This window comes from Arvicanthis niloticus, chromosome 6 (genome assembly GCF_011762505.2).
Source record: "Arvicanthis niloticus isolate mArvNil1 chromosome 6, mArvNil1.pat.X, whole genome shotgun sequence".
Classification (NCBI taxonomy): domain Eukaryota; kingdom Metazoa; phylum Chordata; class Mammalia; order Rodentia; family Muridae; genus Arvicanthis; species Arvicanthis niloticus.
In genome coordinates, this window is record NC_047663.1 from 46,053,844 (window position 1) to 46,080,853 (window position 27,010).

The following is a 27,010-nucleotide window of genomic DNA, read 5'->3' on the forward strand; positions in this document are numbered from 1 at the left end:
TTGGCCACCTCCTCCTGAGTTTCTTTTTCCTACTGAGAGAGGCTTATCAAGACTTCAGACTACAGACTTCCTCTCCCAATTGACCAGTTACTTCCCCATCAGCTATCCACATCCCACAGTCTCAACCATAACTTAATTTTCTCATGCCTGAGGAACACCAAATTGTCTGTCAATCTATATTCTTTGTTCTAAAAGTATCTGAGGGTAATAGCATTCCCAACTTATCTCCCTAAGACCTCTGGCATGACTCTTAAGCTGTATCTCCATTTTCATCATCTATAAGTTGGGATAATATAATAGCTACCTTCCCAGGGTTATTTAATTAACTTCTAATGCTGCTAAGGTTAAGCCCGCCTTAATCATGCTCGGCAAAAGTTCTACCCTGCACTAGTAGGACCCCATTTTTTAATATACATACATTTACAACCCATCTGAAATAACTTCAAAATTCCTTTTGAGAATGTTGAAAATCCCAATAATCATTATTAAAAACAAAAAGCAGAATGAGTCTCCACAAAGACAGTAATTCAGTCTCATCAGTATTTATACCCAATTATTTAGTACACAGAGGCACACAAATATTTATTTAATTGGGAAGATGGCTTGGTGGGTACAGTGTGTTTATGGCTAAGGCTGACAGCCTCAGTTCAAGCTCTGGGACCCACATAGTATAAAAAGACCAACTCCCACAGTTGTCCTCATCTCCACACGTGTGCCATGGCAACCATCCCCATGCATATACACAAATAAATGTAAAAACTGAAGTTGTCCTATGTGTTCACTGCAAGTAATCAATGGAGTGCTTTACAACAGTCAAAGAAAAGGCAATAGTTCCATTTGTTCTTTATGTGTATTTTGTTCAAAACTTAATACCTATGCTGAAAACAGCACAGTAACATAGTCTACACCCCAACCAAGCCTAATCCTGAGTACTACAGCTCCCTGTGAGATATCTCCCCCTGTGCAACTTCTAAAATAAACAGTTCTTTGCTTTTATCCCAAAACTCTCTAGACTGTAATTTCTAGTCAAGATTTAAAAAAAAAAAAAAGCTAAAAATACAAAATACATTTACATATATACTGATGTAGTTTATATTATTAAGTGGTGACCTAAAATTACTTAAAGCTATAGACCTGAGATTTAGCCAGATACTCAAAAGAAACAAGTCTCCTTTCTCTACCAGGTATTAAATATAAACATAAAAGGCAACAATTTAGGACACTCAGGTAAAAACCATCCTGTTACTTCTGTCACAAATGTTACTATTTCTGGACACTACTTTGGCTTGAATAAATAAATGTCTATGCTTCCTAGCTCAAGATAAAAAGTTTTACTATCAGACATGTACCCCATCACTGCCATCCAAAATGCCCAGAGATTCAAGATCTACTTCAATCCAGGACAGAAACCTCTATAACTGAGCAAAATAAACTTGTTCTCTATATAAATTAATCAGTTTTAAACAGAGATGCTAGGTGTGGCGGTACAATGCCTTTAATCCCAGCACTAGAGGCTGAAAGCAACAGGCCAACATCATGTAGCCTGCCAGGGCTACAAAAAGATACCCTGTTAGCTGCTCTTCCAGGACTTAAGGTTCAACTGTCAGCACCCACATGGCAGCCTACAACCAAACACCCCTAACTCTAGTACTAGAGATCTGATGCTTTTTCTGGCCTTCAAGGATACCAGGCACACGCCTGATAGATACAGAGATAGGTAAGACAAAATGCCCATACATATTCAAAAACTAATAAAAACACAGTATCATATCAAAACGGTTAATAATCTCACCATTTGCCGGTACTCCCGAATCATCTTTAGTTTGTCCTCGCCTCCCTTGTTTTCTTCCTTCTGTTCAATGCTGCTGATTATTCTCCAGGATGCTCTTCTAGCTCCAATCACATTTTTATATGCAACAGATAAAAGGTTTCGTTCTTCAACTGTCAGCTCCACGTCCATCCCTGCTACTTTCTTCATTGATTCCACCATTTCTATGCAGGAAATGGTAAAAGAAGACTATAGATTTGACAAGTTTTGTTGACCTATCCCTTTCATGGCTATCTTTTTTCCCTCTGCAAATCTAATAGAAAACAAGAGGTAATTAGGGAGGCTGGAAATCCAGAGGTGGGAGGCTAACGCAGGAGGATTGCCTTAAGTTCAAAATCCACTATGAGCTACAGAAGTATGGGACCAGCCAAAGCTACCTACATAGGAAGATCCTGTCTGACCCAGCTAGAACACAACAGCGCTAGGCTTAATCTGGAGCACATATCCTTTCCAATTAAAAATGACATTATAATCACCAAGTCAAGGCAAGCATGGGGGAGGGGAGAGTGCAGAGGCAATCTCAGAAGGCTAAGCCATCAGTGAGTTAGATGTCAGGAAACTTAGTCTAAAATAAAATAAGCTATGCAAAAGTGGCTCTTGCCTATAATCCTAGCACCAAGCAATGAAACAGAGGATTTCTGTAAGTTTGAGGACAGCCTGTATTGGGGGGATGGGGTGAGATGACCCACTCTGAATTCCTCTGCTGGCATAAATTTTGGTAACTATTATTTGTTACCACTAGATGGTAAGTAAAGAAAAAGGGCCCAATAATATGAGATAATCCAAATACAGCATAAATACATACATACATACATACATACATACATACATACTTACTTACTTACTAGCGGTTTATGAATACGGAAAAGTTAAAACATAATAAATACTGAGTACCTACGATAAAGGGGAAAAGGTGGTTTTACAAAGGTCAATTATCAACTAGATCTTTAGATTTGATTCAGAATCCCTGGTGTTAAGAGGCAAGAATCTACACTTAATAAGCATCAGAGGCATACAGTAATACCCTGAGAGTAAGTATACACTAGCCAACAGTTACCACACAGTGAATTAAGCTATATTAAACCAATTAAAATAGTTCATGCTGCAATTTTAACCCCTGCACTAGGAATGCTACTTAGAAGCTGTCTCATAGAAATTAAAGTATATTTTCCAAATTAGCAACCTCTCAGTGTTTCAAAATCTAAATCTTTACGGTTGCCAAAATGATTGAACCCAGGCCAGTTACATGTTAGATAAGCACTCACTCATTTTAAGCTGTGCCCTCAGCTCCACTGTGGTTTTGGTCTGCATTCCCATAAGGGCTAATGATATCAAACTTCTGCTCCATCTTCTTTCTAGCTGCTTCTTAGTTGTTTTGACTGCCTCTTTGGAAGGATGAATACTCAGACACTTGGCAGGGTCACCTCATTTTTAGTAAATTCCTAAATGACCAGTATAAGTCACTTATTTTTAAAATCCCAACAAATTCAGTCCCTTCATCTTTAAAATGTTCTATTCCTTTATACAACAGACTCAAGGACAGCAAGCATCTGCATGAATCCAGGGCCTGATCTTCTGAATGTCTACAAGTGCTTTACAAAGCCCTCCATGTAAGTCATCCTTATTCTCTTAATTTCATCAATGGAAGCAAAACTCTACCCAGTGTTCTTCAAAGCTATGCACAAAAGCTGCCTGATCTAACTCTGGACCAGCCTGGCTATTCAAGAACTCTCACTAACCTAATTACATAAAAATTCTTCACTCAACATGTCTAACATCTCATGAAATCTCTGCAGCAGATGTGATCAAAATTTCTGAGCCTGAGAACTGCATCTGGATCACTACTTGGGGTTACAGGCTTGTGAGTCTCTTCTCCCTCTACCATGTGGGTTCTTGGTGGGGGGGGGGGGGGTGTTGAAACTTAGGCTTCATGACAAGGACCTTTACCATTTACCAGATGGGCCATTTTGTACAGCCTGAACACATTTTCTGAAACTTTTTTGAAATTTTTATGAGGCTGGGGAGTAAAGTGGGCTTCTTCTTATATAGCCCAGGCTGGCACCAAATTTCCACAAATCCTCCTACACCTGACTGCTGAGATTAAAGGATATCCCACTCTCCCCACTTGACCCTGAAAACTAGCTTGCTTTCTTTTTTTTCTTGGGGGGGGGGAGGCGGGGGAGGGTGGGAAGGGTAGGTGTCTTGGCTGCATGTGTCTATGTGTTACAGCATACTTAGTGCTGAAGGCTAGACAGCAGGGCAGCAGATCCCCTGAAATTAGCCTTACAGATGACTGTGAGCTGCCATGTGGCTGCTGGGAAACAAACACAGCTCCTCTGGAAGAGTAGCCAGTGCTCTTAACCACTGAGCCATCCATCCAGTCCCCTCTATGAGACTTTTGATAGCTAGAGGACAATGTGTGGCTTGTTGAAAATCATTATCGCATAAAAATTCTGAAACATAATATGTAGAAATTATAGATATGTTCAATCAAATACAGTACATCTGTTGTGTTCTAGGTTCTTCTCATTCACTGGTAATAGTCTACATTATTCCAGGTCAGCCAAGATTACTTTTATTGTTTTATTTTTGGGTTTTTGTTGTTGCTTTTGAGACAGGGTTTCTCTGTATAGCCCTGGCTGTCCTTGAACTCAGAGGACTCTCTCTGACTCCCCAAAGTGTCCATCAACACCACCCAGCTGAGAACATTTCTATTAATTCAAGATGTGAATCTTGGGCATGGTGGCACATGACTTTACTTACACCTGCATTTAAAGAGGCAGAGACACAAGAAATCAGGAGTTCAAGCTCATCCTCCTCTAAAGATAGCCTGGGCAAATGAGAGCCTGTCTTTAAAAACAAAACAAAAAACAAACAAACCAAACCCCCTAAAATAACAGAAAATTAAAAAGATGTTAAGGAACTAGAGTTGAAATTGGTATAGCATACACCTTGAGACCTTGGGGTGAGAGGCAAGAGAGATGGCTAAGCAGTTAAAGAGTGAATACTGCTGTCCTTGCAGAGAATAGACCCATTTCCAGCACGTATGCCAGACAAATTATAACCACCAACAACCTCTAACTCCAGCTCTGAGGAGATCCATGCACTCAGGAACACATATCTATACACATAATGCACTTTAATAAAATTTATTTTTCCGAAGACCCTGATCTGAGACCTCAAGCTTAAGAATGAAATTTGAGGGCCAAAGAAATGGCTCGACATTAAAAACACTACTCTTGCAGAGGACCCAAGTTCAATTCCTAGCACCCACATTAAGGATTACAATTGCTCTTAACTTGAGTCCCAGGAGATCTGGCAAGCTCTTCTGGCTTCCAAGGGCATCAGGCACTCAAACACTGATATAACACACACACACACACTTTTGAGACAGGGTCTGGGTATACCCAGCCCTGACTGTCCTGGAACTCACAGAAATATGCCCTTCTGCCTCTGATGGAATTAAAGGAATGTAACCACTAGGACCAGATAAAAATTTTTGTAGAGAGATCAAATACTCCATCTCAAGGCCTCTGGTATATTTCCTTAACAGCCAGCCCAGTAAACTTAATTCTATCAACTAGACCTAACTGGATTAACCTTACAAAGGAAATGTGAAATACCTAAATGATACAAAGGTCTATTATGAAACTGGCAAATTACCCCAGGGTCTAATTCAATAATTCCTAATAAAATTGAAAGTCATGCTGGCTTATCATCAATATTCCTAAGGCACTCAGATACTCAGGATGACAGGAAACTGAAGCCAAGGATAATCTGGCTAAAGTCAGAATAAAAAAACCAAAACACAAACCCTGAGTGTAAGCCATCCAAGGTTACAAGAGACAGAGTGTATGATAGAGACAGAGATGCTGAGAGAGAATAAAAATCACCATCACAGACAGCAGTTCTTTGCTAGAAATTATCAAGAAGATGTAAACAAAATAGTGCACCATTTACTCTAGATGTTTTAGCAGGTTAGTATGCTTGCTGCCAAGCCTAGCAACCTGAGTTCAATCCATGAAGGCACATAATAGAAAGAGAACAGACTGCCAAGTTATCTTCTGACCTCTGTACACTGTACACCAGTGAATATGCACATATGCATACATGTATACTAATATACATTCTTTAAAAGACTTTTAAGAGTCAATTAAACCACATTTTAAAAGGCTATCAAATTAGGTATCATGATAAAGGCAAAGACAAACTAGGTACTAGGCATAGTGGTATGTATGGTCTTTAATCCCAACTCTCAGACATCCAGGGCTGGCTATGCAGAGAAGACCCATCTCAAAAACAAAGCACACCAATACAAAACAAAAATCCAAAGCAAAGACAGAATGTTAATATGACTTTAAATAGAATTCTGGCTCATTATGGGGTGGGTTTTTTTTTTTTTTTTTTATTTCTATGATTAATAGTAAGCAATAACATATCTACTTGAAACAGGAATTTAGATCTTTTCAAAAAAACCTCAGGTACACACTTGAACCTATTAGATAGTAATTACAATTGGGATAAGGGCTGGCAAGACAGTTCATTGGGTAAAAGCATTTGTCACAAATGCCTGGCAGCCTGATCCCTAGAAGCCATGGTAATGGTGGTAGCAGAGAACTGACTCCACTGCGTTGTCTCCTGACATCTCCATGCACACATGCACACATACAGCCACACCCTATTCATGTGTATAAGCACATACAAAGAAACTAAAGCCAGAATGAAAACCTGACTGCCCATCATGTATGTCTCCTTCACTTTGAAGGCAAGGATTAAATAACTCCTTAATCTGCAATCACCTGAAAACCAGGAAGAATAAAACCTCAGAACACCCCCTTAAACCTCCAAACAAAATGAGAGCACCCTGGAATGCAGGCAATCACTTTGTATAAACCAGTCTGAGCCCCTTAATGATGAGAGAGCTAAGATTGCTCCAGACCACCTTGCAAACCACAACAAAGACCACACCTAACCAGGTTGTGCTTGTACCTTACCCTAATTCTTCCTCTTTTTATAAATTGCTATCAGTACTCCACTGGACACTACATGTCCCTTTTCCTAATATAAATTTGAAAAAAATCTCATTTTGCCTGGCATACTGGGGATGGATGACCAAGCCTAACCTCTGCAGTTCAGAGCTTGATCTCTGCCACGCACACTCCAGTTCAACTGCTTTGATCATATGAATGAGGAGGCATCTAAATGCTAGTGCAAAATAAGGCGTTCACACAATGTGAACCTTTAAGAGGAGTAATTAGAAGCAAATGTTTGCTGAAAGTTCCACATGAGCAGCAGCCTTCAAATGGATTGTACAGGAAGTTACTGTAAGTGCCCAGGTGTTGGGGTGCTTTCAAATAATTCCATGACATTCACAAACTGCAAGAAACCAATGATAAAGCAGGTAAAATTATAACTATTACTAAATACAATAAACTCATCAATTATTTAATAACAGTATTAAGCTTTATGGAGTTTTATGCTGTTGTTTGCAGTAAGGTCTTATGCTCCCCTAGGCAGGTTCCCAACGTCTCATCCTTCCTTTCTCCTTCCCCCCAATGCTGAGAATAGATGTGTATGCACCACCACAGCCAGTCTCCTAAGTGAAGAGGCCATGCTACTGTTGCTATCTAGGAAAAGAGATAACCTTTCTTTCACCTGAAACATCCTCCTACATCACATTGACAAATATTCTACTGAGGCAACAAGTATACACCATAAAACATAGAAAAGAAATCCAAGGTCTGGAGAGGTGGCTCAGAAATTAAAAAAAAGTCCAGATTGTTTTTGGAGCAATTTCTTGTTTCCTGGATTAGTCTCCCTTGAGGTGTAATAGATGATGGCCTTGAACTTCTGATCATCTTTTTGCCAGCATTGAAGTAAGTGGTGGGATGGCTCAGGTTGCGTCTTTTTTTTTTCTTTAAGATTTATTCATTTATTTTATGTGTATGAGTACATTGTAGCTGTCTTTAGAGACATCAGAAGAGGGCATCAGATCCCATTACAGAGCCACCCCATGACTCAGCCACCATGTCGTTGTTGGGGATTGAACTCAGGGCCTGGAAGAGCAGACGGTGCTCTTAATTGCTGAACTATCTCTCCAGTGTTCAGGTTGCATTTCTTGTTAAACTTTATTATATTTTATGTGTATGGATGTTTTGCCTGCATGTGTATCTATGCACCACATCTGTGCCTGCTGTGAGCTGCCACAAATTTACAGCTCAGGGTGCCTCAAATTTACAGCAATCCTCCTGCCTTGGCCTCTCCTGTGCTAAGGTTTCAAAGATGAATCACCATGCCTGGTTAAATCTGAGCACTTTATAAACTGTGTAAATGTATGTGGTGTAAGTGAACATTCACATGAGGCCAAGGAAGATGCCAGATGCCCTGCTCTACCTTTGCTTTGTTCTCTTTAGTTGGGTCTCTCACTGAAGTTAAGAATTAGGCTCTTTAAGTTTACACACCTCAGCAATCCTCTAGAGCAGCAGCAATCCTCTAGATCTGTGGATCCGGAGACTCCTTTTGGGGTTGGAGGGTATGTCAAATAACCCTAAGACCACTGGAAATGGATATTTATACTACAATTCGTAACTAGCAAAATTATAGTTATTAAGTAGCAAGGAAAATAACTTTATGGGTGGGAGTCATCACAACACGATGAACTGTATTAAAGGGTAGCAGCATTAGGAAGGTTGAGAGCCACTGTTCCAGACCCAAAGTGCTTGGCCACATCCAAAGTGCCATGTAGTGATGGGGATTTGAACACAGGTCCTCACTGCTTATGATGTAGCACTCTTACCTATGGACTCATCTCCCCAACCAAATCTTAACAATTTTGAATTAACAATTATATACAGAATTGAGCTGGGTGTAATGGCATACACCATAAATTCCAGCACTTGGAAGGCAGAGGCAGGCGGATCTTTTGTGAGTTCAAGGCTAGCCTGGTCTACATATTGGGTTACAGGACAGCCAGGGATACAGAAAGACCTACTTCAGAGATATTCAGATAATATACCTTTAGAACATCTGATTATTGATAGGGCTGCACTCCAATGTGTTAGAGGGTTAAACTAACTTATAACTGCTTTTTAAATATTAACTCTCTGGCAAACTTGACAATTTTCAGTTTTCATTGTTTTTCCCCCTCGAGACATGGTTTGTCTATGTAGCCCCCTGGCTGTCCTCAAACTCATAGTTTGACTTTCTCCCAAGGGCTGCAATTAAAGGCATGTGCCCACTGCCTGGTGACAATTTTTTAGTTTTATCATTAACAATTTTACTGTATAAATGGGCTCAAGATCTGTCATGTCATCACTCTTAAAAAGAACTTATAAATGTGGGGGGGTGGGGGGAGGGGGGGTGGTACACATACCTTTGATCCCAGCACTCAGAAGACAGAAAGTAGGCGATCTCTGACCATCCTAGAGTAGTCTACATCCTAGACTAGTCTACACAGTGAATTCTGGACAGCTAGAGCTTCAGGAGCTACATGGTGAGACCTTTCTCAGAAAACAAAAACAAACAAACAAACAAAAAAGGCTGCACTCATGAGTATCCTTTCAAGTCTCTTATGAGCTTACAGAAGCCTGGCACAGTAGTATATCCCCGAAATCCCAGAACCAGAAAGGTTGCTGGGGTGAGGCTTTCCCTAGTATAGAGAGAAATCCAGTATAGAAATAAAACAACAAAGGGTTAGAGATACAACCCTGTAGTTTACTTCTGGCTCTTTGGTTTTACACACACACACACACACACACACACACACACACACACACTCTGAGTGGGTCAACTACCACCTATAGCTCCAGTTCCCAGGGATCCAACACTCTTTTGGCCTCCATGGGCACCAGCACATATATGGTGCAAATAAAGTCTAGAAGGCATACACAAAAATATAAATCAATCTTTAAAAACAAAACAATAAAAAACAACGAAAAGGCCAGATATATACATATGGGAAGTGGAAGATGATGACCAGGAACTCAGTCATCCTTGGCTAGCCACATAGCCAAGTTGAAGGCCAACGTGAAACTGTCTTCAAAAAATAAAGGCAGGGACATAATCAAGCGACTGGTAAACTCAGGCCAAAGTGGAAGGAAAGACTCCACAGGTACACCACAGCAAGTGTTCTGAGCATTGACACTCTGCCTGCTAAAAGCAAGGCTTAGAAGTTAGGTTTAACAACACTCTTTGTATACTCTGGTTCCAGTTTTCTAACCCAGACTATGCTGAGGTCCAGTGCACAAGCCCTGTTTCAGTACCTTTGATGATATACAGAAAGGAGCTTGACTTAACATCCTCATTCCCTTCCTCTCAGCTCCTGTGGTTTTCTTTTGTTGAGACAAGGTCTCATGCTGGCCAGACTGGCCTCAAACTCATTTGCACTAGGACAGATGACCACTGGTCCTCCTGAGTGCACACAGCTCTCTGCCGGGCTTATGCAATCCTGGAGATTGAACAGTTTCATGCATGCCAGGCAAGCACTCTACCACGTGAGCTACAACTCTAGCTCCACCATTGGTTTCAGCTACGTTTTCCATCCTAACTACACTACTTGATAGCTGACATGGTGCTGTACCTGTAAGTCCAACAGATGAGACTGTGGGTGCAGGTGGGTCAGTTCAATGTCACCTCCAGCTACACAGAGAGTTTGATGTCAGCTTGAGCTACATGAAATTCTATCTTTAAAAAAAAAAAAAAAAAAAAGGCTGGAAGAAGGCTCAAAGGTTAATAGCACAGATAATTCTTACAGAGTTCCATTCTCAACATCAACACAGGGCAGCTCACAACTACCTATAACCACAGCTCCAGGGAATCCAATACCCATCTGAGCTCCTTGGTCACATGCATATATACATAAAGTAATATTAAAGAAAAAACTGCTTTGGCAAGGAACAGATGATAGGGAACTGACTCCCAGGAGGTGTCCTCTACTCTCTACATGTCACTATAGCACAACAGTAGCCACACAAGCATGCACACACAAAAATCATTTTAATAAATAGAAACTATATTGTAAACTCCTATACTGTATTTGATGAAATTATTATTTGTAAGGAAAAGTTGGCCAAAAAGTACATGATAAAGCCATGTGTTATAGTAGATCGTGCCTATAATAACCCCAACATTATGAGACTAAGGCAGAAAGACTGACATGAGTTCAAGGCAAGTCTGGGCTACTCAATAAATTCCAAAACAGCCAAGACTATATAATGAACACCATCTCAAAAAAAGGTAGAAGAATGGGTTTTTAAAAAACTGAAAAACATTCAAGGCCAGCCTGGTCTACAGAGTGGGTTCCACGACAGCCATGACTGTTACTCATATAAACCATGTCTAAAAACAAAACAAAAACAACTGAAAAACAACTGGGTGATGTCGAATACAGAAAACGCAGAGGCAGGTTGATCTCTGAGTTTGAGGACAGCCTGGTTCTAGGTGAGCCAAGATTACAAAGAAACCTTGTCTCAAAAAAATAAATAAATAAATAAAAATAAAAAACAAGCTGGGCAGTGGAGGCGCATGCCTTTAATCCCAGCACTTGGGAGGCAGAGGCAGGTGGATTTCTGAGTTTAAGGCCAGCCTGGTTTACAGAGTGAGCTCCAGGACAGCCAGGGCTACACAGAGAAACCCTGTCTCCAAAAAATAAAATAAAATAAAATAAAAAACTTAAAAACACAACTGGGGGCTGCGCATGCCTTTAATCTCAGCACCAGGTAGACAGAAGCAGGTGGATCTCAGCCAAGGCTATATATAGCAAGCAAACAAAAACAACACTAAAAAATACGTTTAGAAGGGTAGGAATGAATTTAGTGACTATCAACTAATAGAAATGTAGAGGCAGACACAAAAAGAATGATGGGCATCAACCAGCTATAGTGAAGAGAAAATTACTATAAAGTCTGCAAGGTATACAAAATAAAAACAAATAGCTGGTTCTGAAGAAAAGTTCCAGAGGCTAAAGCAGCTAGCTCCAGGAGACATCTCAAAAGGAAGATCACCAGCCTACAGTCACCAAAAGGGTAAAAAGTCACCTGGTACAGTCAACTGCATATCCAAAAATACAAAGATAAATTTAGATGCAGACCAAATCTCAAAGAGTTTAACAAGTGATGCTAATTTAATCAAGAGAAACAATGGGTCTTGACCCCAGGAAGGTTTTCTTTAGGGTAAAACAAAGTATTGAGGCTGGAGAGATGGCTCAGTGGTTAAGAGCACTGACTGCTCTTCCAGAGGTCCTGAGTTCAACTCCCAGCAACCACATAGTGGCTCACAACCACCTGTAATGGGATCTGATGCCTTTTTCTGGTGTGTCTAAAGACAGCTACAGTGTACTCATATGCATAAAATAAAAATAAAGTATTCTTTATTTTCTTTTTTCAAGACAAGGTTTCTCTGTATAGCTAGAACTAACTCTGTAGACCAGGCTGACCTTGAACTCAGAAATCCACCTGCCTCTGCCTCCCAAGTGCTGGGATTAAAGGCGTGCGCCACCACTGCCTGGCAACCAAGTATTCTTAAATACTATTCTTGTTCTTAGTAAGACTGGAGAGACAAGTCTGTGGTTAAGAAGTACTCCCTGGGCCAGGCGGTGGTGGCACACGCCTTTAATCCCAGCACTTGGGAGGCAGAGGCAGGTGGATTTCTGAGTTTGAAGCCAGCCTGGTCTACAGAGTGAGTTCTAGGACAGCCAGGGCTACACAGAGAAACCCTGTCTCAAAAAAAAACAAAAACAAAAACAACAAAAAAAAGTATTCCCTGCTCTTCCAGAGTTCTGTTCCCAACACCCACACCAAGCAGTTTACAAGTGCCAGTAATTTCAGCGTCAGAAGATCCAACACCACCCTCTTCTGGCCTTATGAGCACACACATAAGTTTAAATTCTCTTGATAATTTAATCAAAATTAAAATTTTTTAATGTGTACACAGAAAAATACAAATTGCTGAATGCTGTTATGAAAACGTTGTATGCACATTGCATCTATTCAGTAAACTTTTCACTTGCTAATCTTGACTTGCTGGCAGCTACTCTCAAATAGCTGCCAAATAGTTCCTCATCTATATACTAAGACATATAAAAGTAAAATAAATAGCTAAACACTACCACTAATGACCAACATTTAATTCTTCTAGGTCTTAAGATGAAAGAAAACTGGAAGATAGTATTTGTGTAATTTGTGATATGAAAAGATAAAATGTAAAACAAAACAGACTAAGAAAAATATTGGCAGCATTCTGAAATGAAGATATGTTAGGGTCATTAAGAAAAATGCAACCCAGCCAGGCAGTGGTTGCACATGCCTTTAATCTTGATGGGGGAGGGGTGGGAGGAGGCAGAGACATACATATGGATCTCCATGAATTCGAGCCTGGTCTACAGAGCAAGTTCCAAGACAGCCAGGGCTACATACACAGAGAAACCCTGCCTAGAAAATAAAGGGGGGGGGGGGGCACTCCATAGGAGAGTGAGAGAGAGCATGGTTATCACCACCAAGAAAGGAGGAAGATTCTGTAACCTCTATTTATCTGTTCACATCTCAAAAAACTACATGCCAAAGTTATCTATTGCAAAGAAGGGCTGGGGAAGTGATGCAGAAATTAAGAGCAGCTGTTCTTGCAAAGGACTCAGGTTCAGCTCCCAGCACCCACATGGCAGCTCAGATATTCCCTAACTTCAAGGTGTCCTAACAATCTTCTGACCTCCAAAGATGACAGGCACAAGTGGTACACACACATACATACATACATACATACATACATGGGAGCACACAGACACAATAATATAGCTATGAGAACCAATTAAGTTCCTGGAGATTTCCATCTAGCAGGTATCTGTTGTTTGAAATGTTAGGTAACTCAGGTTAGCTTTGAATTCTGCTTTATAGTAGAAGCTGGCCTCTTGCACCTATGAAGTACTAGGATTACAAGCATGCCTGGTACCCAAGGACATGTTCCAAAGAAGGCACAGGATCCCCTGGAACTGAAGTTACCACTGCAAGAGTGATGGATATCAATCCTGGGTCCCTCCATAAAAGCATTAAGTGCTCTTAACTGCGGAGCCACCTCTCCAGCCCATTTGTTTATTTTTTGAGTCAGGGTGCTGGGTAGACTAGAATTTTCTATGCAGCCAAGGATGACACTGATTCCTGACCCTTTGCCTCCACCTCCTGAGTCAGCTTTTATAAAGCTAATTTAGTTGAGCCAACTTTTGAGTGTGCTCATAACCAACACAAGCGAGGCAGAGGTAGCAGGGTTACCAGGTCAAAAAACCCCAACCTGGGCTACACAGTAGGATCTGTGACCCCAACCAGTGCAGCACACATCTGCATCCCTAAAGCTCTAGCTACTGGAGAGGCTGAGACACTTGAGTGCACTGCCCTCCCCCCACCCTCATTAAGCCTAAGTAACACAATAAGATCTTATTTCAAAACACAGAAGGGACTCAATGTGGCCCAATGACCTTAGTTCGATTTCTACAACCCACATAGAAGAACAAACTTCCACAAGCTGTCCTTCGACTTCCCTATGTTCACCATCATTATTGTGAGTATGCATCATACACATACTCACAAAAAAAAGTGTAAGGAAAATGTTTAATTACTTTTTTTTTGTTTTTCTAGACAGAGTTTTTCTGTGTAGCCCTGGCTATTCTGGAACTTACTCTGTAGACCAGGTTAGCCTTGAATTCAGAGATCTGCCTGCCTCTGCCTCCCAAAGGCATGCACTACCACCCAGCTGCACCTTGGTTTTTTTTTTTTAAACAACTTCTCTCACTAAGTCCTATGGTTCAACAATTAGGCTATGACAACGGGGAGCTCCGGGGATTCATCGGTCCCAGCCTCCCGAGAATTACAAACATGCTGGAATAAGCAACAATAGTTTTTAACTGGATGCTGGGGTTAAACTCAAGTGTCTGTGATTGTATGACAAGCACTTGACAGACTGAGCTATCTCCCCAGGCCCCCAAAGCAATTTCCACATTATAAAATTAAAAACTAAGAATAGAGTTTCAATGAGAGGACCAGCAGCAGTTCAAGGCCATCTAGGTTAAGAAGCAAGTTCAAGGGTAGCCTGAGTGTGTGTTCCATGAGACCTTCTCTTGAAAAGAAGGGGGAAAGGACTGATGTTTACAATACTGCACAAACATCAAGTATAAAATGGAAGTTACACTTTATAGAGTAAAACACACCTGTCTAAATACAGTAATATTACATATTTGTCCTCACTTAAATCTTTTACATTTTTTTAGATTTTAAGTGTTATGTTTTTTCAAACACTTATTTACTGTATGTGTTCCTGAGTGTATGTATATGTAACCAAGGCACACAGGTGTCTGTGGAGACCAGAACAGAATGTCAGACTCCCTACAACTGGAATAATAGGCAGCTGTGAGTTGCTTCACAGATGCTGGGAACCAAGCCTGGACCCTCTGCAAGAGCAACATTCTTAACTGCTGGACCATGTCTCCAGCCCAGTCTCATTTAATATTTATCTAGAAAATGTGTGCTGCTGCCTTTACAGGGTCATTTCTTTTTTCTTGAGGTCAGGTCTCACTATGCAGCCCCAGCAGGCCTAGAACTTGCTGTTTATTTAAACCAGGCTGCCCTCCAACCTAGAGATTCTCCCAGTCTCAAATTCCAAAGTGTTTTGATTAGTAGACATGTGTCATCAGCAGAACCATGTTGAGACCTGACAGAATAGCATTTAAGAATGGCACTTAAAAAACAGAGGATTCGCCGGGTGGTGGTGGCGCACGCCTTTAATCCCAGCACTTGGGAGGCAGAGGCAGGCAGATTTCTGAGTTCGAGGCCAGCCTGGTCTACAGAGTGAGTCCCAGGACAGCCAGGGACAGAGAAACCCTGTCTCAAAACACCCAAAAAAAAAAAAAAAAAAGAAAAAAGAAACAAACAGAGGATTAAGTTGGTTTTTTGTTTTGTTTTGTTTTGTTTTTTGGGTTTTTTTTTTTTTTTTTTTGGTTTTTTGAGACAGGATTTCTGTGTAGTCCTGGCTGTCCTGGAACTAACGCTGTAGATCAGGCTGGCCCCGAACTCAGAAATCCGCCTGCCTTTGCCTCCCAAGTGCTGGGATTGAAGGCGTGTGCCACCACTGCCCAGCCAGTTGTCTTTTAAGACAGGATTTATATGACAGGATCTGACTATGTAGCCCAAGCTGGCCTTCAATTCAGAATCCTCCAGCCAAACATCACAAATGCTAGGATTACAGGTGTAGTGCAGCATGATTGGCTGAAAATGACTGTCTTTTTGTTTTGGGGTTCTTTACTGGTAGTGGTGGTGATGGGTTTGTTTTTGAGTCAGCCTCATGCAGCCCAGGCTGGCCTGCCTTAACTCACTATGTAATAGTGATTATTCTCCTGCCTCTGAGTGCTGGAATTACAAGTATGTGCTACCATGCCCATTTTATGTGGTGCAGGGAATCAAATGGGCAAACACTAGCAAGGTTTTGTTAGTAGAGAGGCATCTTATATCACTACCAACTATGAGAACCAACAGGGAACACACTACCCTGCCATTCTATTACCCTACACAGAGCAGAGACCACTGTCAATAACTTAAGGACAAGGTCTCTCTGTGCAATTGTGGCTGTCTTCCAATTTACTATGTAAACCAAGCTGACCTCAAACCCAGAAGTCTGCCTGTGTCTGCCTCCTGGGTGTTGGGCTATAAAGAATGCACCACCACACTCAGCTTCAGACCGACTCTTTACACATACTAAAAGTAATAATTCCAGTCAGGCATGATGGTGACTGGGAGAAGGATATCTGAGTTCAATGTCATCCTAGGCTACACTCAAAAAAAAAAAAAAAAAAATCATGGTAAGAGATATGAGCTTTAAAACCAACATGGTAAAAGAGAACCACAAGGAGTCCCCTGACTGCCACAGTCTGATGCACATGCCCATCTCCACAAAAATTAATGTAACTTTAAAAGGTTAAATTTCAAGGTCATAACCAGGAAACATATGTTGATGACTGGTTGTCAGCCTAGTCTTTAATGGCTGAGTCAGAATATTTGCCTAGCATATATGAAGGTCCTGGGTTCAATCCTCAATACAGAAGAGAAGGAGATGAGGAGGAAGAGGAGGAAAAGATAAAATCATCATGGTAATTATGTTTTCTACATAAAATCTGATGGTTTCTTATTTATATTCCATGTTCATTTGTATTTTGCCTGCATGTATGTCTGTGTGAGGGTGTCAGAGCCTTGGAACTGGAGTTACAGACAGATATGAACTGTTACATGGTTGCTGAGAATTGAACCCAAGTCTTCTAGAAGAGCAGCCAGTGCTCATAACTGCTAAGCCATCTCTCCAGGCCCAAAATCTGGTGTTTTTGACAGTATAGTTATAAAGTGTAAGAAAGTCCATAAATGTTTATGAGCAAAGTTCTGAACTTAGGGTTCAGAACTAAGTCTCTTTAAGTATTATTTAGAACCAGCTCAAAGCAGACAAAATAAAACAGCATATTTGGCTCTAACACCATAATAGAGCTAGGCACGCCAGCTTGCTCTATTACCAGCAGCTATCATATCCCTGACTTTTTCCATTCCCACTTAGAGAGTGAGACAGCTCCCAGAGCTTCAATTTTTCTTTGGTCTACCTTATTTTCTACCAAATGTAAAATTTGAAGAAAGCCAAAGTTCCAGGACATGGATCTATAATATTTGTGGTAGAACAAAGCTTAGGAAATTTTCTTTTAAGTGAGAAAACTAACCTGGGTATGGTAGCATATGCCTGGAAACAAGACCCATGTCTCAAAATAAAAATTAGGCCAGGCAGAGTGGCACACAGCAGAGACAGACGGATCTGTGAACTGAAAGCCAGCCAGAGGTACACAGTAAGACCCTGTCTTAAAAAGACATTAGCTGGGTATGGTGGAATACATGTCATTTTTCACTGCTTGAGCAGAAGTAACAGAATAACTCACAAGTTTGAAGCCACCCAGGACCACAAAGCAAGTTGCAGGCCAGACAAGGATACAGAGAGACCCTGTCATCACCAAAAATAAAAAACATAAAAATGGAGACTGGGAAGTCAGCTTGGTCCATCAAGTACCTACAGTACAAACATGAGGACTTGAGTTTTATCTCCAAAACTTAAAACATACATACATACACACGCACACCAGGCAGTGGTGGCGCATGCCTTTAATCCCAGCACTTGGGAAGCAGAGGCAGGCGGATTTCTGAGTTCAAGGCCAGCCTGGTCTACAGAGTGAGTTCCAGGACAGCCAGGGTTACACAGAGAAACTCTGTCTCAAAAAACCTAAAAAACCATACATACATACATACATACATACACACACACACACACACACACACACACACACACAAAATGGTAATATCAAATGGCAAGTTCATGCCAACTTCTGGATTTCATGATAAATTTTGAAGAACCCTCTGTCATAACTTGCGTCTATTTCGTGTGCTTAAATAAGCCTCTGGAACTGATCTAATAGGCCTTGTCAAGTGTTCAGTTACAGAATGAGTTTGATCTATAAAGGTTATGTGGGCAACACCACCCACCAATTTGAATTTAACAGTACTTAACTGTAGCACACTAGCCACATTGTGGTACTGCTACTTACTACCCTTTGATAGATTCTATTAAACAGCTATCTGGGCTATCTGAAATATTAATTACAGGCACACCAGTGCCCCTCCAAAAATGTTCCACATGTTATTTAAGGACATTTCTATAATGAAAGGGTGGGGGTGAGTATTTTAGAAATACTCTGTATTAATTTGTGACATTAGCCACAGCCCAGAGACACTGATAATATCAAGGGTAGTTTTTTGTTTAGTGTTTTTTTTTTTTAATAGCTTTTTTTTGTTTTTGTTGTTGTTTTTTTCCAAGACAGGGTTTTTCTGTGTAGTCCTGGCTGTCCTGGAACTCACTCTGTAGACCAGGCTGGCCTCGAACTCAGAAATCCGCCTGCCTCTGCCTCTGCCTCCCAAGTGCTGGGATTAAAGGCGTGCGCCACCACTGCCCGGCTTTTTGTTTAGTTTTTAAGGTTTTAAATGATGAATTGGATGTGAGCTGTGAGTACACCAAGGAGGCCAGAGACCTATGTAAGCCCCGGTTGGCCTGGAACTCACTAACGATCAGGCTGGCCAACAAGACTTCCCCCTGTCTCTGCTTCAAAAGTGCAGGGATTAAAGTCATGTGCCACCATGCCCAGAGTCAACCAGGGCTTTTAAGAAAGACAAGAACTTTGCTTGGTATAGCCTTCAGTACTCAGGATGCTGAGATAAGGTCAAGTTTGGGCCTAGACTGAGCAATAGTGAACCTCCTTTACAAAGGGGAAAAGGGGAGATATGTCTTCATTGATTCACAATACCAAAAGAGGAAAGGGGGAAAGATGGATATCATGAACCCTGAATGTGAGCAGGCCACATAAATCCTTACTCATTATGCCTTAAGATGGAACTCTGAAATAAAGACCAGGTTTCTACAGAAATATACTAAGATACTTTATCTTCAGATAAATCACAAGCATCAATAGACTCAGAGATCCAGAAACGTCATACTTATCAAGATACTGCTACCTAGCCTGGTGTGGTGCTGCTGCCTTCACTCAAGAGAAGAATCACCAATTCAAGGCTAGCCTAGGCTACACATCAAGACCCATTCAAAACAAACAAAACCCTATGGGGTTGGAGAGATGGCTCAGAGATTAAGAGCAATTGCTGTTCTTACAGAAGCCCAGATTTGAGCCCCCAACACCCACAGGGTAACTATTAACCACCTGTTACTCCCGTTTCAGGAGGTGGGACACCCTCTTTTGACCTTCAAGGGCATACAGCAGGTATACACATGGTGTACTTTCACAGGGAATAAACCTTTAAAAAAAACTGTTTTGGAACTATTAAAGAAACAAGCATACTACACACATACTCTGTACCTCTTTAGTCAATGACATGTGTCTTTTGTAAGAGCTGAGGAGAATACATTGGTCTAAAGGTCTCCCAAATGCTGAATGCTGGGTCTGCACACCATACAACACCTTATCAGTGTACTGTGTCCATAGGTCTGTACCAGCACCCTATCAGTGTACTACCTCCATATAAGTCTTCTGACTGTTAAAAGGGAGGTAGCACTCTATTTGTCAATACTGTTATAGAAGGTATGTAAGCCTGTATTTATTATGCTTTTATTCTGCCAGGCAGTGTGTGTTCAGCAGGCACTCACTCAATCACTTAGTTAACATACTCAAGCCCTGTTTCTACTTTAAGACAAAGTCTGGCTTAATTGCAAGGATTTACATTCTCCTGCCTCAACCTCCTACTGGAATTAGTCATGAGCCCTACTGCCCTGCTTCAGAAAATTTTTTAATGAAAGGTGAAGAGGTTGGCTCAGTGGTTAAGAGCATTTGTTCTTGCAGAAGACCCAGGTTTGACTCCCAGCACACAAATGGTCATGGCTCACAACTGCTTTGTAAGTCCAGCTCCAGGGGATCCAACATCCTCTTCTGACTTCTGCAGGGATCAGACATTCATTCATGTGGTACAAAGACATACTGGAAAGCAAAACCCTCACACAAAGTAACAGCAATTCTTAGTAAGGAAAGTGAAGAGAGGCCCTGTCAGACAGCTCAGGTGAAGACACCCGCATAAAGACTGACCACCAGAGCTCACTCTCCAGGACCTACATAGTTGAAAGTTTTCCATTGGTTGTCCTTTGACCTCCACACATGTGCCACAGCACACAACACACACATGCACAGCCAGGCATAGTAACACACACCTTTGATCCCAGCACTCAGGATGCAGAGGCAGGTGGGCCTCTTTGAGTTGAGCTTGAGGCCAGCCTGGTCTACAGACTGAGTTCCAGGACAGTCAGAGCTATATAGCAAAATCCTGTTTCAAAGAAACAAAATGAACAAAAAACGCACATATATCATACAAATGAAATTTAAAATGAGTGATTTTTACTACTATGGATTTTTTCTAAAAATAACTTCAAATAACAGTGATTTATCAACTCATAGTATCCCCAAATTGTGTTAACACAAAAGAACATGCATGCACAATGTTGTACAAAAAGCCAATGCAGTGTCCCTTTATTTTGGAAGGGAGGAGGTACAGTGTCCTGTAACCTCAAATTCACTACATGCAGGTGCAGTTAGCCTTAAACCCCAGATTCTTGTCTTGTCCCCCCTTTGAGCACTAGGGTTACAGTATGTATCACCCACCTTGTGAAGAGCATCCCTTGCAAACAAAGGCAGGGGTAGACATGACTGTGAGCACATTTATTACTTTATTTTATTATTTTTTTTTTTCGAGACAAAGAGTTTCTCTGTATAGCCCTGGCTGTCCTGGAACTCACTCTGTAGACCAGGCTGGTCTCGAACTCAGAAATCCACCTGCCTCTGCCTCCCAAGTGCTGGGATTAAAGGTGTGCACCACCACTGCCCAGCAGCACATTTAATCCCAGCACTTTGGAGGCACAGAAAAAAAAGGACTCCTGAGTTCCAGGCCAACATAGTTGAGACCCTGAGTGAGTGAGTGAGTGAGAGAGAGTGAGTGAGTGAGTGAGTTCCCCATCCTTCCCTAACTAGCACGGTATGTTTTAGTAATGAGACTTTAGTGTTTTAAAACGGCTCTCAAGCCAATGACTCAGAACAGATGAATTTCTGGTATTTCAGTATTCAGAGTGACATCCCAAGCGATGGGGGGAGGGGCCTCAACAACAAGCCACACCCCATATAGCCAATTTCCCCCCCCCCCTTTCTTTTAAACATAAAGAGTCTATACAACTCTGGCTAGCCAAGAACTCAGACATCTGCCTGCATCTGCTTCCTGAGTGCTGGGACTGAAGGTATGTAACATCCCACCTGGCTAATTTGTCTTTTTTAGACAGGGTTTTCTAACTCAGGCTAGCCTGGAACTTGAGATCCTCTTGCCTTGTCTTCTAAGTGTAGTTTAAAGGAATGTGTCAGCATTCTAGGCCCCACTGAGCCAATCAGAGCACGATGGAGTTTAGGAAAGACAAAAGCAGAACCACCACACACTTACTTATTGAGACAGGTTGTTTCTAAAGAGCCCTGGCTGTCCCAGAACTCACTATAGACCAGGCTGGCCTCAAACTCAGAGCCAAATATTACATAGGTTGACCACTACAATCCCAGAAAACAGGGGGAAAAAAATACTTTTTTTTTGGACAGGCCAAGCTCCACTGCTTGAGAGGCTGAAGCTGGAGGATGGTCACTTCAAGGCCAGCTCAAGGCCGCCCTAGGCAAATTAGTGAGACCCTGTCTCAAAATAGAGCTGGATATGGATGGTTCCATGGTAGATCACTTGCCTAGGATGCACAAGGCCCTCAGTTCAATTCCTAGCTGTGCCCCTCCTTCTTTTTCTAATGTGTTTTAAATGTATGAAAGTTATAATTTGTTTGACTATTATAACTTGATTAATATGGCTACAAATATACAAAACAATCTATTTCTTAAACTACTGACTTGTTAAGAGATTACTAAACTAAGCTGGGCATATTACTGTACTCCCCAGCACTTAAGAGGCAGAAGGAGGGTCTCTGATTCCGAGGCCAGCCTGGTCTATAGTGAGTTTTGGGACAGCCAGGGGCTCTTTAGAGACAATCTGTCTCAATGAATGAATGAATGAGGAGGGGGGAGGGAGAGGGAATAAAATGAAGAGTCATAGACTCAAGCTTTAATTTTTTTCCTATATAAACCCCTAAATGGCTTTATTCTTGAAACAGCTTTTTACCTCCTTTTCTAAGACCATTAAATAATCTACATATATTGTTTTCTATTCCCTATGGGGAAAGTAAAAGATACTTCAGGCACCAGGTTCCACCCAGCATGCAAAATACAAGAGAAAACTAAGACAGCAGTAAGAAGGAAGGCAGTTAAAGGCCAACATTTACACAGTACCCAAAACTCAAGAGGATTTCAATGCATTCTCTACCCTTGGCATTTTATTTACTTAGTGATTACTACTATAATCAATTTTTGTTACACTAGTAAGACTGAATTACCAGTCAATAGGAATGATCACTTCTTTTGACTGCCTTCTTCCTCTCCCTTTCTCATGCCAAATCACAGGAGTGCTTCCTATTTCCTCCCTTAAGGGTCTGAAAGGGGACATACAGTCACTTTTTTGGCTTTTCTAGAACCCTATACTCAATAGCCCTAGCTTCGGTCAAAAATCCTCATCATTCAAACCCCAAGTATGATTTAAAATGTCATTTATTTGGATGCTAGAATCATGTTTGCAAATCCCTTTTTAAAATGACTTTTAAAAACAAATCAAAAAGCTTCCCCCATACCTCCTTTTATTGGGGGGAGGGGGGTGTTTTATCATATTTACATAAAGTCTAAATCACTTCGGCCTTCAAATGTAATTTCATCTTTCCTCCCAAGAACACAGGATTAAAGGGCGGGACCTCTTCTGGGAGGTGAGAGGGGAACCCCCCAGTACAGCCAGGTCTCCCGGTTCAAATCACACTACAGACAAGGCTCACCTGGAGCTGCATTCGTATTTCCCCATCCCACCTCCTGCAGCTCCCAACAGGAACCTAATTCAGTACAAACTTAAATCTGCAAGACAAAATTCAGTTCAGCGTCTTTCCTAAACTGGAGGTTTTGAGGCCTGCCTACTGTTCTACTTTCCAAATGCTGGAACAGGGACTTTGGCAAAGACTCTACGACGGGTTCAAAAGCTACCACAGGAGAGACTGGCATTCAAGGAAAAAGGGTCTGACCTAACATGAGAACAAATGATTTACCTAATTTGTAAAAACATGAGGACCACCTAATTCCAAACTTGTCTCATTCGACCATACCACTCACAAAACATTAAACTCACAGGACCCAGCCTGACTTAGTGTTCACTCATGCCTTTCATCTCAGCACATGGAGGCGGAGACAGATGGGTCTCTGTGAGTTCAAGGCCAGTCTGGTCACATAGTGTGTTTCAGAACACCCAGAGCTACATAGCAATTAATTAAATCACACAATCCATGTGTGTGACTTTTCATTTTTAGATACTAGTTTAATGGCCTATTGCCTAATCAAGTATCTAGTTACAAAATTAGAGTTTTGTACCTAGGCTGTACAAAAACAGTAGTCAATGAAATTCTCAAATAAGACTAAACACAAATTAGCAGGAGCTAAGGAAGTAGCTAAGCTGAGAGCACTCACCTGGCCTGTACGAGGGTCTAGGCTCTATCACCCGGAGGTGAGGGAGGTGTCAAATGAACAAAGAATAACTACTGAAAATTGCACATATAGAGACATTCACTTAAAATGGATAAAACAGAGCTGTGGTGTAGCACAGTATTTGAGCACTTGTCTTGCCTGCATGCAACTCTGGGTTCGAGCCCTAATCATGTAACAATGACAAAAAGAAGAAAAACTACAATCTTCTACATTCCTAATTCAAAATCCCCAAGCCTCAACTGAGTGCTCAAAATGGGTAAAGATTCCCCAAGCCAAGCAAGAACATGCATTCCAAACTTGGGTTGTCAACCAAGTGTTACTACACATTATTTGAACTAACAGGTCTACCCATGCTTCATAACTCTTGAGTGTGAATAATAAAGTCGTCAATTTTACAAACGGGTAAACTGAGGCACTGGCACTGCAAAGGGCAATCAGTACTAAGGAGTCCTGGCAAGCCTGGTCTCCTGTATTCTATCCATCAGAACTCCGTGCTTGTGAAGGTTGGGGAAAAAAAAAAAAAAAAGCAGGAACTTTGGGATATCCTGGGTAAGAACAAATGGAGCATGAGTGAGGTTGTGCACCTCCCCGGAAGAAGGCGAGGCTGAAAAACCCCCAAAACCCTTAACTCCAAGGTGTGTCGGCCTAAGGGAAGAAATCCAATCGCAGCATCTCAGCTTTGCCTCCACCCAAGGATGATCTGCAGTGATTTCCAAACACTCCACCCTCACCAAAGACTACTCTCCACCGCCGGCCCAAAGAAGCCGTCCGCTCCAGAGGCTTCTCCTTTGTGAGGCTCCACAGCCGCCGCCCCACACTGGGCCTCCGGGGAAAAGCCACCGCCCCCACCCGCCATATTTCCCTCAAAGGCGCCCGCGCTACAGCTCTTAGATCCCGCCCTATCCCGAGCGACCGGTGCTGTTTCTCACATCACCCCACCCAATTGTCCTCCACACCCCGCCGCGATCCCGAAAGCTCCCGTGGGGATTGCACGCCGGGAGACGGCACCCGCCATCTCCTCCCCCTCCCCCGCCCGAGGACTCGCCCTCCCCCTCTAGCCGCCATTTTACAACCAACTCCTCCACCCTACACCCCGGCCTGCTGGCTGGCAAGAGGCTGCAAGCTAAGGACACCGGAGGGGTCAAATTCCTAGGCCTGGAGACTTCCACCGCTCCGGGAGCCCGCAGGCCATTTCCTGCTTCCCAACCCACGTCCCAAGCCAGGCTCGGAGACGATGCCGCCATTTTGTCTCCGGTTCCCGGCCTCTGTGGGCGGCGGCGGAGGGTCCGAGACTTCCAGCCCCCCGACACCCCCCCAACTCACCGTCGTATCGCTCGGCCTGCTCTGCCAGCTTCGCCTGGTACACCAGATCCTCCCGATCATCCATAGCGGCAGCGGCTCCGGCAGGGTCTGCGCGACGGATGGAAGCGGATAGCGTCTCCGACTCTCTCAGCTTCTCGCTCCGCGTCCGAGCAGTAAAAATGGCGGCGCCTCAATCCGGGACTTCCGCCTGCGCACGCGGACAACTGCTCAGCTCTATGGCAACCGCTCCCTGGCAACTGGCGCGGGGGGGGGGGGGGCGGGTCCCGGAGTTCGGCGCCAGAAAAGGCTGGAACCAGCATGGTGGACGCCCCTCCTCCGTCGGCTCAGCGGGCGGCCCTGCGGCGAGGCGGGAACTGCGACTGCGACAGAGAACGGCCCCTGGAGCGGCTGAAGGCGAGGTCGGCCTGTGCTGCGGGAGGGGAGTAAGCCAGGAGCCTGTGCTGGGCGACCGCTGGCTGGCCTGTGGGCGGCAGAGCGAGAGGCTTGATGGATTCTTGCTGTGGCAGACTTTCCTCTTTGAGATCAACCTGCCCTGTGCACTCTTGCACTTTTTTCTCATCCGTACGCCCTTTTCAGGTCCTTTTAACCTCTAGGTAAAGAATTGACAAGTGAGAAGGGGGAGCTCGAGTTTTCACGCATCATCATCCCTCTTACACACTGTAAGCATTTTCTTCTCCCCTCTAGACGTATTTTATCTCTTTGGTCCAACGTAGATAGGACTTTTATTCAAAGTCCCTGTTTTTGCCTCACGTGTAGGTGCCTGTGTTTAATCCCAGCACTAAGGAGGTAGAGGCAGGAGGATCAAGTTTGGATCCAGCCTCATCTACAAAGCAAACTCCAGTTCAGCCAGGCAGCCAGGGCTACATTGTGAAACCCCCATCTCAAACAAAACAAATAAACAAAAAAAAAAAAAAAAAAACAGAAAAGACAAAGAAAAGGTGGTCAATCTAAGCTAATTAAGGGAAACCCTCACTCGAGGGAAAAAGGAGATAAGAAAGTGGCTTGCCTCATTCAGAGAGCAAGGTGCACCTGAGTAAAGGCCAATTAACATTGATGAGTTAGAAATAAATAATCCTCAGTGGGAATTGCTTCACTTGCAATGGCCATACCTATACTGCTTCCCAGTGGATTTTCAACATCTTATTCTCAATATCCTCTTGTTGCTGGGCCATGCAGGAAAAGGGCCTCAAAGGGAGTGAAATAAAAAGGTTGGGATCAAATTATGATAGGCCTGAAGTCACAAGCTGAGAGACTTGCACCTTAGTCTATGAATGGACAGGAACTATTTTGTTCAAGTGCTGGAGACTGACCCCAGAGGCTCCAGCATGTGCTTCGCCAACTGAGTTATAGTCCTAGGAGTAAGCTGTGTTTTGATGATTCTGAGTGGAAAGTGACATCATCCTAATTATACTTAAGAAAAGTATTACATATTTGTTGAAGTGGTGATTCATGCCTATAATCCCAATACTGTGGAAGCAGAGACAGAGGGATTGCCACAAGTTCCAGGCCAGCCTGGACTAAAAATACTCTACCTCAAAACACACAGAAAAAGAACGATTGTACTGAGAGTTTTGGTTTCTTTAAAAACCCAGATATGTTATGTGACTGTGTTTGTGTTTTAATCCCAGGTGTGGGGTGAGAGGCTTCACAGCAGGTGACTA

The 27,010-nt window shown here is 42.5% G+C and overlaps 1 protein-coding gene across 2 annotated transcripts in view; it reads right to left on the reverse strand.

Annotated features, from left to right (window-relative positions):
• The window catches only part of Ywhae (tyrosine 3-monooxygenase/tryptophan 5-monooxygenase activation protein epsilon), a 38,520-nt gene extending 12,979 nt beyond the window's left edge, over window positions 1-25,541 (reverse strand). Inside the window, exons 1-2 of one of the 2 annotated variants that reach the window (XM_034505781.2) lie at window positions 25,350-25,541; window positions 1,793-1,992 (exon numbers count right to left, since the gene is read on the reverse strand). In XM_034505781.2, the coding sequence (XP_034361672.1) occupies window positions 1,793-1,992; window positions 25,350-25,413 (264 nt within the window). In that variant the 5' untranslated portion in view covers window positions 25,414-25,541. The remainder of the gene's footprint in view (window positions 1-1,792; window positions 1,993-25,349) is intronic. The other variant, XM_076936295.1, reaches the window with a different exon arrangement.
• Window positions 25,542-27,010: the final 1,469 nt, after the last annotated feature.